Raw genomic sequence first — 17610 nt, forward strand, 5'->3', positions numbered from 1 at the left:
TCTTGTACTATGCTCTCATAGTTGCCAAGTAGGATGCTTGGCTGCATAGCTAGAGGTATAACAAGCAGGAAGAGGGAGATTGTGATCCTCTTATATAGAGCGCTGGTGAGACCACATTTGGAATACTGTGTTCAGTTCTGGAGACCTCACCTACAAAAAGATATTGACAAAATTGAACGGGTCCAAAGACGGGCCACAAGAATGGTGGAAGGTCTTAAGCATAAAACGTATCAGGAAAGACTTAATGAACTCAATCTGTATAGTCTGGAGGACAGAAGGAAAAGTGGGGACATTATCGAAACATTTAAATATGTTAAAGGGTTAAATAAGGTTCAACAGGGAAGTGTTTTTAATAGGAAAGTGAACACAAGAACAGGGGGACACAATCTGAAGTTAGTTGGGGAAAAGATCAAAAGCAACATGAGAAAATATTATTTTACTGAAAGAGTAATAGATCCTTGGAACAAACTTTCAGCAGACGTGGTTGGTAAATCCACAGTAACTGAATTTAAACATGCCTGGGATAAACATATATCCATTGTAAGATAAAATACAGGAAATAGTATAAGGGCAGACTAGATGGACCATGAGGTCTTTTACTGCCGTCAGTCTTCTATGTTTCTAAGTAAAAAACCACACAAAAGACTGTCCTTTGCATAATCATTCTTTATTTGCTTCCAGTTTCTTTTGGGAGGAAACCAACTTTGATTTTTTAACATTTTTGGTGGAAGAGTTTTGCAGATGACTGCACAAGACTGTTGGATATGTTTAGGCTGCTGTTGCAAATCCAACCCGATTGTTGCCCAAGTCATACACGGAGTAGTAGGACCGGAGGAAGGTATCACCAAGGATCCACAAAGGTTTCCCATTCGGGGATGGCACGTAAGTAGGTGATATGGCAATCTGGCAATAGCCATCATAAAACTGTTGAGGAAAAGACACAGAGTGCTTTAAAACTTTTGGGCTATAGCAAAATATTAGAAATAACCTGAGAAGTTAACTTGAGAAAGCAAAGTTTAACTTTCAGTATTCAAACTCTCTACACACATATAATGTCCAAGATTTTTAATCACAAAAATAAGCACAATTCTGCAATTGCATTTTAATTATTTATTTTCTAAATGCAACTATACTTTATGCCATATTGCACCTTCTGGTGCCCCATATCTTGTTTATATATCATAGTATCTTGCCAACTTATTTAGCTCCTTTCTTCAGATTTTCCATGAAAGCATCTCAAAGTCATGCTCTCTCCTTTTCCATGGAGAGTGAGGAGAATCTGGTTGTGCCATGCCTTTCTATAGAGTAGTTGTCATTTCAGAAACTTAAGACCAACCTGAAAACAGCTGACAAAAAGAATGACCTACCGGAAGGGTATAGGCAGATGGACTCAGGGGGTAATGAACTCCATTGATGACAAATGTGATGGTTGGCATGTTCTGAACGTTATTGCAGCTAACCACAAACTATGGAATAGAAAAGCAGATATAGAGACAATGTACAAAAACCATAAGTACAATATTCTAAGGGATAAACTATACAGTAAATAAGCATCCTGCTCCCCTTCTTATTTTGATTTAACTCACACTGGCTTAATTCAATATCAAGATGCATTAGAAGGAAAAACTCTTCCCTTTATTGGCGGACGGATGGGAGTTGAGTCTCCACTAGCAACTTGTTTTGATTTCGTTTGATAAAAGCTAAACTAAGAACTAGCAAGTATGATAGGGTAGGTCTTGTCACGCTGAGTATTGACAGCCCCAGAGACATTCAGAGACATTCAGAGTTATTCAGTAATTAAATAGTTAACTATGTGTGTGTTTTATTAACTCCTCCTATTATGATGTAAAATCCTGCCACATCATTCATGCATCGCATCCGTCCTCCTGAGATTCTCCTTATTGTATTGCTCTGTTCTTTGTTAGCTGCCATGATGTGAAGACGTATTTTATATGCCTCTCATGGCATACTTTATTTTTTCTACTTTTATAATAAAAAGAAACCTCTCTTTTAATCCATCACCTCTGGAAATGATTTATTATAGTTCACACGGACTGTAATATATCGCAGATTTCTGACAGGTCTTACCAAATAATTGTACATTTTCTGGCAACTTCCCTCCTCCCACCACACCTCACAATTCCCATTATCTGGATAAATGAAATGAATATTAAGGGAGTCCGTTTTTCCATCATTATAATGGATTCATTTGGGAAATAGTTTCATTCCCACAATAACCGTATCCCAGTTCCCTTTCTGGTATTTAGGATTGCCAGTTACACTCAATATTCTCTGTCCCTGCATATAGAGGCTTTCCCCTACCAGGCCAGTGGTGACTTCCTGGGCTCCAATGTCTTGCATCAGGCTGTCAAAGAACTGCCCAGGAACAGTGAGTAGGGATGTTCCAGTATCCACAATCGCCGTGCACCCCTGGCTGCACCAATTGGTGGCCTGGTTCTTGATCAGGAATCTAGAGAAAGAAAGTCCAGAGATAATTGCTATTAGGATCAGAGTTGTTGTTGTTGTTGCTGCTGTTGTTGTTGTTGTTGTTGTTATTTTTATTATTATTATTATTATAATTATTATTATTATTTATTAAACTTGTATGCCGCCCCTCTTTGAAGACTCGGGGCAGCTCACAGAACACAGTACAAAAACAATATGTGTACAAATCTAATAATTAAAAACTATAAGCTAAAATCGCATTACATTAAAAAGCAGTCAATAACTCAGTCACATCCACACATAACATTTAATGGTCAGAAAGGGGGGGACATGATCTAACTACCCCATGTCTGGCAACATAGATGGGTCTTGAGGCTCTTGCGAAAGGCAAAGAGAGTGGGGGCAGTGTGAATCTCCGGAGGGAGATTATTCCAGAGGGCTGGGGCTGCCACAGAGAAGGTTCTTCCCCTAGGTCCCGCCAGATGACATTTTCTGGTTGATGGGACCTGGAGAAGGCCAGCTCTGTGGGACCTAATCGGGCACTGGGATTTGTGTGGCAGAAGGCAGTCTCGTAAGTAATCTGGTCCGGTGCCATGTAGGGCTTTGTAGGTCATCACCAACACTTTGAATTGTGTCCGGAAACCAATCGGCAGCCAATGCAGTCCACGAGTGTTGGAGAAACATGGGTATATCTGGGGAGACCATGACTGCTCATGCGGCAGTTCAAATCTCACCAGGCTCAAGGTTGACTCAGCCTTCCATCCTTCCAAGGTGAGTAAAAGGAGGAGCCAAACTGTTGGGAGCAATAGACTGACTCTGTAAACTGCTTAGAGAGGGCTGTAAACAGGAATGGGTTACAGCCAGTATGGCTGGGATCGGGGTTCCAGTAGCAGAAATTGAGATGCACAAACATCTCTGCACCACCGATGTGTGCACAGACATGCATGGGTGAGATTTGGCTTCTGTGCATGCACAGCAAGTGAAATCTCATGCGACGACGCTCGTGCGTGAGAATTTTCACTGATTTTTGGCTTTCTTTTCCTTCCATGGATACGCGAAAGCAAAGAAATCGCCGAAAATGGGTGAAATCTCACACAGGTGAGTGTCCTCGCATGACGTTTTGCTTGCTTTGGTGTGTAGAAGTCCAATCTCACACCAATGGGGGTACACGCCCACTAGATGCCTGTGCGCCCGTGACAGTCCTGTAGCGGCCGGTAAGTGGAACTCCTGCTTGGCTGTAAAGCATTGTAAAGCAGTGTATAAGTCTACATGCTATTGCTATTACATTCAATCGCATACCTGTTCCTTTCATATTTTTGCCTTTTGTCTTTTTTTTAAAATAAATTTTATTGATTTTCATAATATAAACAAAAACACACAACACAGAGTACAGAGTGATATGTGCTCCTGCTACCGAACAACAATCATTAAATCCCTCCAACAAATGAAGATGTACTAATTTATAATATTTTAAAATCAGGAACATCAACATATTTACACAATGTAGAGTGATTCGAATTTGTTCTTTGTGGCTCGGTCTCGAATTCTACTAGCCATAAAACCTCTGACCCTGTCCCATCTTCCCATCAGTTTTTCCACTTTATTTTCATCGGTCATATTCATTTTAATTTCCATAATTTCAAATTGAATGTGTTCCACCATGTACTGATACCACTTTTGCCTTTTGTCGTATTAAAAACTACTATTAAAAACAATTGCAATATTCTAGGTGGTCCTGGGGTCTCACTGGTGTCCTTGGACATAGAGATTTCCAAATCCCATCTCCAAGAGATTATTCCTAATGTAAGACTGAAGTTTCTGTTAGTTTTCCATCAGGCTCTTTGGTAAATACTACTACTGAAAATAGCCTTACCCTTCAACTGCAATTTGCCAATACCAGTCTTCGGTGACTGGACTCCAGTTAATCTGACCAGTGTAGAGACTGGAATCGATTCCTCCGAATATAAGTGAACCACCATCCTGGGTGCTTGGCTGCCTAATAAGATCAATAGAGACAGTTAGAAAGACAACCCGATTGAGATATGTAATTTCTGATTCATACCAATGTTTCCTGTTTAGCTGACTGAAGGACCTGTGTATGAGGGCCTCCTTGAAGGGTTGCCTAATGTCAAGGGACAATATTATTCAACTCCAGAAATAGAAGCAGATGTTTGGGTAATCTGTTCTCACTACCTGGAGTGGAAAACTGTTTAAACTAGTTTTTTTTTCAAACTTGCCCATTTTTGTTGGGTGGACTTCCCAGAATTCCTCAGCTAACATACTGGAAACTGAAGTCACCCCCCTTAAAGTTGCCAAGTATGGGAAAAGATTGATTTAAACCAGTCATGAATGGTCCAGTGGTGGGTTTCAAAAACGTTTGGAATTTTTTAAAATGTCCAGTTCTTTGAGTGTGGATAGGTGGGCGTGGATAGGTTGGCCTGGCATGGGAAGCATACTGTCAAATCTCCATTCCCACCCCACTCCATGGGAAGGTTACTGCAAAATCTCCATTTCCTCCCAAACAACTGGAACTCTGGAGGCCGAGAATTGATGGGGCCAGTCAGAGTTGGTATTTACCAGTTCTCTGAGCTACTCAATTCTCCAGATCTGGTCAGAACCTGCTGAAACCCACCTCTGGAATGCTCACTCTCTATGATAAACAAACAAACTATCCAACTGCTCTTATAGGTAGGAAATGTTTCAAAATATTAATCTGCGATCTGATACTGATATCTTAAATCGATTGCCCAGGATGACAAGTAATAGGTCATTTCATTTCTCTGTGTCCATCCTAAAGAGTGCTGAAGAGTGAGATCATCTGGCAAATCAAGAGATTAACGGACAAATCAAGAGTAAAGGGCAAATATGATAGGGTAAAAAATAGTACTTTCTATTTTATACCAGTAATCTCAAGAACCATTTTTAAAACTCTAAAGAAATCCTAAAGCACCCTGAGACTAATGTACACAAAGTAGAATCTATTTAACAGGAAAAAAATTATCAAGCAACTGGAGGAGCATTTTTCTCATATATTTTTTAAAAATGCCTGAGCAACATTTCACAACTAGATCTCAGTAATACTTTAGAGAGGCTTAGGCTTTAGTAATTACTAGCAAAAGAGTCTGTGGTTAAATCTCTATCCTGCCATAAACTGATAGGATGTTTTTAGAACAATCATTCTTCCTCAGCCCTACCTAGTATTAGTACTACGTAGCAATGTAAGGTTGATATTTTCAAAAGCTTCCCTCTCTCTTTCTGCCTTTTAAATTAATGTGAAGAAGTGCTTTCTTGGATCTGAAATCTGGAATCCAAAGAGAAGCTACTGTAAGTATTTTACAGAAACTTTCCCTGGGTAGCTTTCTAAAACAAATGTGAAAAGGTCAAAAAAGCCCTGTGATCTTAAGTTGTCCTTCTCAAAATTCCAACCATAGAAATGTTCTCCTTACTTCTTGTTGACGTAGGTTGTAAGTTGCATACAAAGTATTGACAACAATTGAAAAATAATATTTATAGTAAACTGAAACAGCCAAATTAAAACAAGAAAGGTAGAAAAGACTTCATACTCACCGACTCAGGTAAAAGCTGAAAATAGGAGCATCAAGCAGATTCTCCTGGATCATTCCTTGCATTACAGTAGTGGCACCACCAGAAGAAAGGGAGGGATAGGCCAAACCCAGGATGCCATCAAACTTTGCGGAGACAAAAGCACTGCCAGGCTCAGTTTGACTTAGGCCAAATTCTTGCTTGGTAATACTAATGCCTTGGATCTACAAAGGAACAGGACAAGTCAGAAGATAGGAAAGGTATACAGCACAGTAGCCTAGCAGAAATTCAGAAAATTGAAATTATGGATAGCTAATGTATTTTGTTGTAATCGAGGAATAATTCATTGGGCAGAGTATCAGAGGATGAGAAACCTATCTAACATCAGTTGATCATGAGATATCATCATCTTCAGGCTGGTGCTCAGCCTGGCTTTGTTCGCCCAAGCACAAGGACAAAAGCACCAGCCTGAAGATGACGAGTGGGACCTCATAGAAACGTCACCAGAAATCTCTAAAACCTACATGGGAAGAAACCCGAATAGGCCAAGACCTTTATACCTATACCCGTGAAAATCTATGAAAACATATACATATACATATATGTATACATTGATTTACATACATATACATATTTATTGATTAAAATCAAACATAAACATTGTATGAACAGCATAACAAAAAACAAACGAAAAAAGAAAAATACAAAAAATTCAAGATTTCTTATTCTTAAGTTTTCAACATGTAACTTTGCAATCAACTGCAAGAGCTAATGTCGTGAGAAAAGTGTTCACAAGGAGTAGGAGCAACAAAATAAATACTTGAATGTGGAAAAGAGAGAAGGCAGGTTATTTGGGGATCTCAGAGCAGGGGGATAACACTGGTTGAATTCCTATTCCGTACCATCACCAGCTTCTAGAATTTCCCCCTCTCACAACAGTGAAGGTGTAGTGTTGCCCAGGCCTCTATCCACTGATCTTTGGAAAGGATTGGAAGGTGCTCTTGATGTTCCCTTTGTGCCACCCACATCAACCAGCTAGCTGCTCTCCCTTCTTTATCCATCAAAGCCATGGCAGCAATAAAAGGACATTAGCTAAACTCCATAATACTTCAGCAGAAGCTAAGACCAATAGAAATGCCCCAATCTCTTTCTACATCTATGAGATTTCAGTATTTGCAGGCTTGAATGTTTTCAAGATTCAATTCATTACTAACTACCATAATTATTTTGATTTCAGTCACTGACCAAACCAATACCGTCCATTGCATAATATCAATAATATTGCCTTGGAATATCAAGTCAAACAAATTATTTCCCCTTATGCAGAACTGCTACTTACTGTCACAGTGTCATAGCCAAAGACCCCACTGAGACTACCACTTCCATACTGTATACTGAAAGTTTGTCCTTTGCTGGAATAAGTGGAAGACTGACTGGGATTAAATAATGGGTGGTTTTCTGGTGATAGAAATGAGAGTGGGGGAGAGAAGGTTTTACTTTCAAATCAATAACAACACCAGATTTAAATAACAGCATAATAGGTGTGAAGACAAAAAAGGCATTTCCACAAATTGTGTCTTTTTTATTCTTAAATTAATGAGAAGAAGACTCACTGCAAGACTGACTCTGGCAATAGACGGACGACACCCAGAGATTGGATGACCCAGTGTCAAAGAGAACCATGAATTTCTGGGGTGGAGTTCCAATACTGATTTCTCCGTAATAGGACACCTAGAAAAAGGAAAACATGGTCATTATTCAGGGCTTCCACACTAAATGCAATTTACAAAGACTTTTATAAAGCCTTTGATTCAGTGGTACACCACAAAGTACTTCTGAAATTAAAATATTATGGCATCTCCTGCCTCCTATACAATGAAGGGCTACCAAAAATTTTACTACCACACTGTGGGCGTGGCTTATGCAGGACACCCTGCATTTTCTTTCAACATCCTTCAATACAAATTGGGTACACTGGGGTGGAGCTCCATTTTTGCTACCCCACTACATTCCCCCCCCCCCCCCGCTGTCCGGGCAGCAGCCCACCTCTGCTCCTACATTCCTGTCAAACAGACAACAAATATGACCTTTGTGATTATATTATAAGCAACTGTATTCTCTTTGCCAACAATGTCAAATCATTTAACACTGCAGATACTGCTGCTACCCTTCAAAAAGACCTTGATTCTGTATCAGAATGGTCAAACAAGTGGCAATTTCAAATCTCAACCAACAAATGCTCAACCATTGGCAAAAAGAATCAGAACACAAAATGCAAGCTTGGAGGACACGACCTTGTAGACGACCCTCATTCTGGCAAGGATCTTGGAGTAATCATATCCAATGAGCCAGTAATCATGCCAAACATTCACTAGACCAATTATCGAATACCGCTCATATGCCTGGAAACCACACTGCATATTGAACATTAATATAATTGAGAAAGTCCAGAAATATTTCACGAGAAGAGCCCTCCACTTCTCTGCTCACAACAGAACACCTCATTTCACCAGACTTGAAATCCTGGGCTTAGACAACTTAAAAGTACGTCGCCTTCAAACCAATCTAAATGTAGTTCATAACATTATCTGCCACAATGTCCTACCTGTCAATGACTACTTCAGCTTCAGCCACAATGATACATGAGCCCACAATTGATCTAAACTTAATGTAAACCACTCCAAACTTGATTGCGGAAAATACGACTTCAGCAACAGAGTGATCAATGCCTTGAATTCACTACCTGACTCTGTGCTTTTTTCCCCAAACCCCAAAAACATTAACCTTAGACTGTCTACTGCTGACCTCAACTCATTCCTAAGAGATCTGTAAGGGAGTGTGTATTACCACTAGTTTTTTCTCATCATTCCTATCACCCATTTCCTCCCACTTATGACTGTATGAATGTAACATAAGCATGCCTACCATTCCTGTCCGACTGTCCTTTTGTCCCCATTTATATGTATTTACTATATTTATGTTTATACCTATACCTTATACAAGTTTGGTAAACTAACAAATAAATGAAAATAAATAATGTAAGGACTTAACACATCTAACAGAATATTCTGCACACACACAAAGCATATTATTCAATATATTTTAGGAATATTGATAGGCAAAAATATAGAAGAAATTAAAATATCAGAAACACGGTTTTAGAATCCCAACTGATTTGTAACAGGTTTTTTTAAACTAGGTACTGTATACAATTAACACAAGTTAATTAGGTTTTCATGCCTGCTTCATGGTTAATTGGGTATATGTAGCTGTATTTTTATATTATTAACATTTAAATGTGTTAAAGGGTTAAATAAGGTTCAGGAGGGAAGTGTTTTTAATAGGAAAGTGAACACAAGAACAAGGGGACACAAACTGGAGTTAGTTGGGGGAAAGATCAAAAGCAACGTGAGAAAACATTATTTCACTGAAAGAGTAGTAAATCCTTGGAACAAACTTCCAGCAGACGTGGTTGGTAAATCCACAGTAACTGAATTTAAACATGCCTGGGATAAACATATATCCATCCTAAGATAAAATACAGGAAATAGTATAAGGGCAGACTAGATGGACCATGAGGTCTTTTTCTGCCGTCAGTCTTCTATGTTTCTATGTTTCTATTTGATGTTAGTTATCCAGATTTCCAAATTATAAATTGTAATTGGAACCAGGCCTATGATTTCTCAATTAACGTAAACTTTTCCTGTATAGTTTTCATCTTGACATAATTGTGACAGTTTGCTTTGAACTAACCAGATACTCACATCCATGTAGTTAGCAAGGGGCTCATCACCAACGGCAAAGTTATTGAAATATTTGCTGGCTGGATCATAATATTTGTTTGCCAGGATACCTTTTTCCTTCATCACTTGCCTCATGGACTTGAATTTTCTTAAGGGGATTCTGTGTGAGGTAAGCAGTTAAGCAGAGAATCAAACTGGCAGCTCTAGACACTCTCCATATTGAGTTTTTTTCATTGAGATTTTGCAGGTGGTCTAACTTTACCTGGACTGAACTCAGTCTATTTAATTAGTAATGCTAATTTGTGTTTGATTCTGTCAGAGATTAAATCTTTTCTGCAGGATTGAGCAGGAAAATAAACTGAGGAACTCCAATATCCCCCTTTCAACTCTACTGTCCTACAACAGGATTACAAATTTGAACAATAACAAGATATTATCTAATATTATCTATTCTAGCAAGGAGCTGCATTGGTGCAGTGGTTTGAATGCAGTATTGCTCCTGTTGACTGCCGGCTGCCTGCAACTTGGAAGATCGAATCTCACCAGGTTCAAGGTGGACTCAGCCTTCCATCCTTCCAAGGTGGGTAAAATGAGTAACCCGATTGTGGGGTCAATACTGACTCTGTAAACTGCTTAGAGAGTGTTGCAAAGCACTATGAAGCAGTATATAAGTTTAGGAACTATTGCTATCCAGTATTGGAACCAGAAGCTAGACCTACATAATTCCAGGTTATTAAATACCATCCCCCCCCCCATCTGATTTACTATTTTTGCAGAGAAAAGATGGAATTGGATGAATTATCTACCTAAAGCAACACAAAACGTGTATTATATCATCCTGAAAATATCCACATAGGAAATAGGGATGTTATTTTTCTGAGGGTCTCCTAGGAGTTGTAATGACTTATCCTAGTGTATACATCTTTAGCTGTAGTCCCAGATCCCTAAGAAAATGCTACATACTCTTCTACTTTAACAACATAAAGAGAATCCAGTTACTCTTCAACATAGACACTTCTGAATTTGGGGATGCAGTTCTTCAGAAAAAATGCTATGAAGAAATAAAAGTACTGTACAACAAGACAACATACCTAAAGGTATACAAGGTGTAAAGGCATACTTTGTTCTAGAAACTCTCCCCAAAAGGCATTAAAATTTCTGAATATTTTAGAAAAAGGACATCCATCTAACAGAGACATTCAATCAGTTTTCAAGAGCATACACATAATAAATGCTGGATCAAACCCCTGACTCATTTAATCCAGCAGTGGCCAACCAACTGCTGAGGAAAGTCCATAACTTTCTCAACAGATGGTCTTCAAAGGCAGGTACATCAGGTGCAATATCGACTGATCTCATGATTTCCACAAATCAATCCAAACCTTTTTTTGGAGCTAGGTAAGCAGACATCATTTAAGAAAGAAAACAATTAGGAGAGAGAGAGAAACTGAAACAGATTTTTTATTAAGAGAGTAACTGAAGCTGAAAGGCAATTGAAGCTATTATATAATTATGCCATACTCACCTGACAAGAGCCTCACTGAGGTGAAGGCACACCAGAGCAAGAATTAGCCACTTCATGGTCCTCTTTTCCCAAAAGCAGTTGCTAACTTGAATTTTTTAGCTCCTGCAGGGACTTGGGACACTAGGTAAAGATGGCTATGCTAGGTGCCTTTCTTTTATACCCTGAGTTGGGGCATTTTTTTATGAACACAAAGTCATATGGGAGTCCTTATCAAAGGATCATAATACTTCATACCAAGATTCTTCTCAAAAACATATAGAAATTTATCTCATGTAAACCTATTTAATCAGTAAAGTAAATGCTGTGTACATAATGTTGTAAAGGCAGAGATTGGTACTATTTCTTATCATCTCTTCAGTTTTCTAAATTAAAATATTTCCACTTGCACATGTGACAATAAGTTTGTTGTGTGTTTTGAAAGAAAGGTTGAAGGAACCTTTTGCTTATAGGTCTGAATTTAAAATGGAAAAATACATGGTCACATTGAAATCAGATTTGTCACCTAGGCCTGTCTACATCATATCAGCAGCCCAACAATTCCACGTTGTAATCTTCTAAATGGAGAGGGTACATTTATTTCAGAGAAGATCCATTCTGAAATACAACTAGAATAAGCACACATAACCCATACCCTATTTTGGGGACACCCTGAATAATCTAAAACCCAGCATCACAATGGCAATTATCCACGGTGCAGTAATTTTTACAAATAAAGAAAATAGAGTAACTTTTACCATTTTAAAAAAGTACCGTATTTTGGCGTATAAGACGCACCAATTTATAAGATGTACCTAGATTTTAGAGGAGGAAAACAAGGAAAAAAGCATTCTGAACCAAATGGTGTAGTACCGTATTATATTGTTTAATAAAATTCCAGTGTAGCAGAATACTTTTTACAACCATGTATACTTTTTTAAACCAGGTATACTTTTTTAAACCATGTACACCTTTTACAAACTTCAAACTTGACAGCTTCAAGACTTATGGACTTCAATTCCCAGAATTCCTCCACCATTCATGCTAGTTCAGAAATCGGAGTTGAAGTCCACAAGCCTTAAACTTGCTAGGTTTGAAGACTCTTGCACTCCTAACCTGTAGCTCAGGTGTCTTCAAACTTGACAGCTTTAAGACCTGTGGACTTCAACTCCCAGAATTCCTCCACCAGTCATGCTAGCTCAGAAATGGGAGTTGAAGTCCACAAGCCTTAAACTTGCCAGGTTTGAAGACCTATATACTCCTAACCTCTAACTCAAGTGTCCTCAAACGTGACAACTTTAAGATTTGTGGACTTCAACTCCCATAATTCCTCCATCAGTCATACCAGACTCGGCTCTCCTCCTGGTTCTCCCCCCTCCCCCCCATACCCACCCACCCCAAGGTTCAGATTCACACACCCTTTTACCCTAGCTGGACTTAGAGCTGGCATCACACTGCAACTGCATGACAGCTCCAGGCTCTGAAGACATAGCAGCTGTAAGTGGGAAGCCAAGCCCAGCTGAGGAAAATCTGATGAAGGCTACACACCTGGGATCGGCTGGACTGTGAGTTTGGTTGGGGGCGGCTTGCTTTCCACCAGGTTAGTTTCTTTTAAAGAGAGAGAGAGAGAAGGGGGCGGGTGAATAACCAGCTTCTTTAGAGAAAGAAATGTGTATCTCCCATCAATTGCATTGTAATTCTGTCTTTCTTTCTGTCTTTCTGTTATTACATTGCAATTGATGGGAGATACACATTTCTTTCTCTAGAGAAGTTGGTTATTCACCCGCCCTCTTCTCTCTCTCTCTCTCTCTCTCTCTCTCTCTCTCTCTCTCTCTCTCTCTCTCTCTCTCTCTCTCTCTCTCTTAAAAGAAAAGAACCTGGTGGAAAGCTAGCCACCTGAACCCATACCCCAGCCTCAGATCTTCCTTACATTGCAAGTAGAGCAATGTAAAAAAAAACCTGCGAAGACTTAGGGCTTGGAAAACATTCTTCTTTGTAGAGAGTAACAGTGAAAGAGCTGAAAAAAACTTACTCAGAGCAAGTTAGAGTAATGAAACAAACCCTGCAAAGACTTAGGGTGTGAAAACATTCTTGGCAGAGATTAACAATGAAAGAGCTTGCAAGTGGTAAGAGTTGGGAACATTGTTAGCACCTAGAAAGAAACTTACTCAGAGCAAGTTAGAGTAATGAAACAAACCCTGCAAAGATTTAGAGTTTGGAAAACATTCTTCACAGAGAGAAACAATGAAAGAGCCTGAAAGGTAAGAGCTGGGAAGATCGTTAGCAACTAGTTAGGGCTGGGGGGAAAGCTACATTCAGTGTATAAGATGCACCTTAATTATCAGCCTATTTTAGGGAGGAACAAGGTGCATCTTATACAGCAAAAAATACAGTATGTGTGTGTGTGTGTGTGTGTGTGTTTGTTTGTTTGTTTGTTTGTTTGTTTGTTTGTTTGACTTCTATGCCGCCCAATCCTGTAGTACTCAGGGCGGCTTACAACAATATAAAACACAATTAATGACATTTTTATCATTTAAAAAAATCAAACTCCTTTCTTTTAAATGCAAAACCTTCAAACCACACACAACTCACTGTGTTAGTAGCATCCCTTCCCTGTCATCCTTGGCAGCTGAAATAAAGAAATGCCAGATATGTTAGCCTAGATCAGTGATGGCGAACCTATGACACGCGTGTCAGCACTGACACGCGTAGCCATTTTTAGTGACACGCGGCCGCTGGAGAAACTTTCGGAGAGAATGCGCCAAACGCACACGACGCAAGCCAAAAAAAAAAAAGCCTCCTCACTCTCACCCCTCCCTCCTGTTTTACCTTCATTGCTGCTTGGAGAAGCCCGCGCCTCCTTCGCCTCCCAACCACCCAGCCCGGGAAGGAAAAAGCTGGCAGAGCGCAAGCGCAGGTTCTTAAAGGATCCGCGTTGTTGATTTCCGAGCACCAAACAAAAAAAAGGACGTACGAAGAGCGAGAATAGGAGCCCGGCCCGGCTGGAGCTTCCCTGGCGGTGATGGCACGTGAGCTTTTGGGGCCCGGTGGGAGGGCGCCGGCCATTGTGTGCCCGCACAGCCATTAGGAACCCCCTCCCCCGGCAGAAATTTTTGAAGTGGCGCAAAGCCACGCAGTCCTGAATCGCTCCCTTCTCCGGCCAGCAAAGTCAGCTGCCCAGGAAAGCGCCGCATTTGAAAAGCGCGCGTTTAAAAATCGCGCCACTTTCCCTGGCAGCCGGCTTGCTGGCCGGAGAAGCGAGCGATCCGGGACTGCCTGGCTTTGCGCCGTGATGACAACAACGGCACCATGGTGGCCTTCAAGCGTCGCCCTTCGTGGCGCCCAACCACCCGTTCCTCAGGTAGATGTCTGGCGCGCTACCGGGAGGCGGAGGCGGCGCGTGGCCAGGCGCTGAGCTCCATGGACACCTGGGAGGGCAAAGGGGTGAATGTGGCTGCTGCCTCTTAGGCGGAGGCGAAGGCGGAGTCTGCGCTGGGGCCATGCAGGGACGCTGATCCAGGGGGCCACGGACCGGCAAGCCGCCCTCCACTCTCTCTCCACTCTCCATCTCTCTTTCTCTCTCTGTTGCTGCCGTGGTGCACGAGAGAGAAAGAGAGAGAGAAAAAGGAGGAGAGAGAATAAGAGAGAAAGAGAGAGAGAAGGCAAGAGAGAGAGAGAAAGCAAGGGAGAGAGAGAGAGAAAGATTGTGTGTGTGTGAGAGGGAGAGAGAGAGAGAAAGAAAGAAAGAAAGAAAGAGAGAGAGAAAAAGAGAAAGAGAGAAGGAAAGTAAGAGACAAAAAGAGAGAGAAAGCAAGAGAGAGAAAGCAAGAAAGAGAGAAACAGAGAGAGAAAGAAAGAGAAAGAAAGCAAGAAAGAGAGAGGAAAAGAGAGAAGGAAAGTAAGAGAGAGAAAGCAAGAAAGAGAGAAAGCAAGGGAGAGAAAGAAAGCAAGAAATAGAGAAAGGGAGGAAGAGAGAGAGAGAGAAAGAAAGCAAGAGAGAAAGAGAGAAGGAAAGCAAGAGAGAGAGAAAGAAAGAGAATAAAAGAGAGATAGCAAGAGAGACAGAGAAAGAGAGAGAGAGAGAGAAAGCAAGAAAGAGAGAAAGAGGAAAGGAGGGAGAAAGAGCAAAAAAGAGAGGAAGGAAGAAAGAAAGAGGGATAGAGAGAGAAGGGGAAAGAAAGAGGGAGAGAGAGAGAAATAGGCGAAAGGGAGGAAAAGAGGGGGGTTTTGTCCAAACTTTTTTTCTCAAGGTGACACACCACCCGAGTTATGCTTGGTTTTTTGGCGAATTTTGACACACCAAGCTCAAAAGGTTGCCCATCACTGGCCTAGATAAACAAGTTGCTCATCCCTGACCAAGTTCAATCACTCTCATAGCAAAGCCTTCGGAGAGAGAGTAGAACATTGTACTATAATGCAGTTGATAGTGGGAATGAGGAGGAGCGACCCAGGAAGTTTTCTTCTTCTAAATCAGACTATGCAAACATCTAATTTATAATATATTTATAATATATTATATTATAATATTGTTTATATTGATTGTCAACACTTCTTCTCATGTCAGAAAGAGATTCATTTCTCAACTTATCCCTTCTCTTATCACTGACCACACTCTTTCCTTTCCTGCAAGAAGAATCTCATGTTGTTCATGTCATGTGGGGGAATGCATTGGAGAAAGCAATTCTGTAAGAGTTAGAGGTAAAAGGAAACCAGGCCCTCAAAAGATGCAGTGACTGAACACTATCAAAGTGACACCAATCAGAGCATAGAAAACCTCAAAGAAATAGTGCAAGAACAGAAGATGTGAAGAGGCCATGACAGTTCGTGGCCCATTAAAAGAAATAACATATATCCTAGGAATCTTGACTTAGCCAGTGGTGTGGAACAGGAGCTATTTTTTGGGTGTCACCTCTGTTCTAACTTCTGATTTCAAATCTAAGAAAGCTTGTTTGCTGCTATGTGATTTTCTTCTAAGTATTTGTCTTGTGGCAAAAGCAGGTTATGTCTCCATTCTTATCACACCCATCAATAGCCAGCTAGCAACCGTATTTTGGGTGACCATGTCCTTTTTTTGGTGGGGTTCATTGAGTTTCTTTCTCACATTTCTTTCTTTCTCCAGACTATTTAATCTTTTCTGCAAGCAATCCCCACTTTTACCGCTCTCTCATATTTCCCCAAGGTCAATTCTACATTCCTTTATACTATGTTGAGGTTTAAGGGTAAATAAATGGTAATGACAAACTGCTTCAAAGAATATTTTCATTTGCCAAATAGGTGGGATAGTGTAACATGAATTCAGGAATTATTTGTGTACCTGGGAAGTCATAAAACATTTCAAGAGAAGACAGTGACAGCCTACTTCCATAATGCTAATCAAAAATTGCAATGGGTGAAGACCCTAGGAATCTTTTCATTTAAGAGTATATTTGCATACTGTAGCGCTTCTAAGAACGTTTTCATTTCTTTCTTACCTTCGAATGAAGGAAATCTTGGCCTATCTTTTCAGAAGTTGATGACTGGAGCCCTGATACCCTGAAACGGGACACTAGGCCTAAGGATTATCTACCCCCCCCCCAGATAAAATGAATGTTTTCTAGAAAGTAGTCATGCTGCAAATTGCAATATACAGCGATACCACATCTTACAAACCCCTCGTCATACAAACTTTCTGAGGTACAAACCTACAAATCTTATATCTGAGATATAAGATTTTTTTGCCTCTTCTTCCAAACTATTTTCACCTTACAAACCCAAGCCGGCGCCACTGGGATGCCCGTCCTCTGGACTTCTGTTGCCAGCGAAGCACCCGTTTTTGTGCTGCTGGGATTCCCCTGAGGCTCCCGTTGCTGGGAAACACCACGTCCAGATTTCAGTGTTTTTGTGGTGCTGCAGGGGAATCCCAGCAGTGCAAAACCGGGCGCTTCGCTGACAACAGAGGTCCGGAGGTGGGGTTTCCCAGTGACGGGAGCCTCAGCGAAATCGCAGCATCACAAAAACACGGAAGCCTGGAGGTGGGGTTTTGAGGATTTCCATGTTTTTGTGATGCTGCAATTTCACTGAGGCTCCCCTCACTGGGAAACCCCACCTCCAGACTTCCGTTGCCAGCGAAGCACCCGTTTTTGCGCTGCTGGGATTCCCCTGCTGGGATTCCCCTGCAGCATCACAAAAACCCGGAAGTCCGGAGGTGGGGTTTTCCATGGAGGGGAGCCTCAGTAGAATCCCAGCAGTGCAAAAATGGGCGCTTCGGCTGGCAAAATGGGTGAGTTTTGGGCTTGCATGCATTAATCGCTTTTCCATTGATTCCTATGGGAAATATTGTTTCGTCTTACAAACTTTTCACCTTAAAAACCTACTCCCGGAACCAATTAAGTTTGTAAG

General features: G+C 40.8%; 1 protein-coding gene across 2 annotated transcripts; it reads right to left on the reverse strand.

Annotated features, from left to right (window-relative positions):
* Window positions 1-681: 681 nt before the first annotated feature.
* Window positions 682-12866, reverse strand: LOC139165667 (gastricsin-like). Of its 2 annotated transcripts, none has more exons than XM_070748885.1 (9): window positions 12781-12866; window positions 9753-9891; window positions 7602-7719; window positions 7328-7446; window positions 6013-6212; window positions 4319-4441; window positions 2323-2470; window positions 1368-1466; window positions 682-924 (listed from the first exon to the last, which is right to left on the reverse strand). In XM_070748885.1, the coding sequence occupies exons 2-9, from the start codon at window positions 9864-9866 to the stop codon at window positions 769-771; spliced, it is 1077 nt and encodes a 358-aa protein (XP_070604986.1). In that variant the 5' UTR covers window positions 9867-9891; window positions 12781-12866; the 3' UTR covers window positions 682-768. The 2 variants fall into 2 exon arrangements, with proteins under 2 accessions (XP_070604986.1, XP_070604985.1); XM_070748884.1 differs by lacking the exon at window positions 12781-12866 and adding an exon at window positions 12651-12712.
* Between the last annotated feature and the right edge of the window lie 4744 nt (window positions 12867-17610).

The sequence above is a fragment of the Erythrolamprus reginae genome, chromosome 3 (assembly GCF_031021105.1).
Source record: "Erythrolamprus reginae isolate rEryReg1 chromosome 3, rEryReg1.hap1, whole genome shotgun sequence".
Taxonomy (NCBI): domain Eukaryota; kingdom Metazoa; phylum Chordata; class Lepidosauria; order Squamata; family Dipsadidae; genus Erythrolamprus; species Erythrolamprus reginae.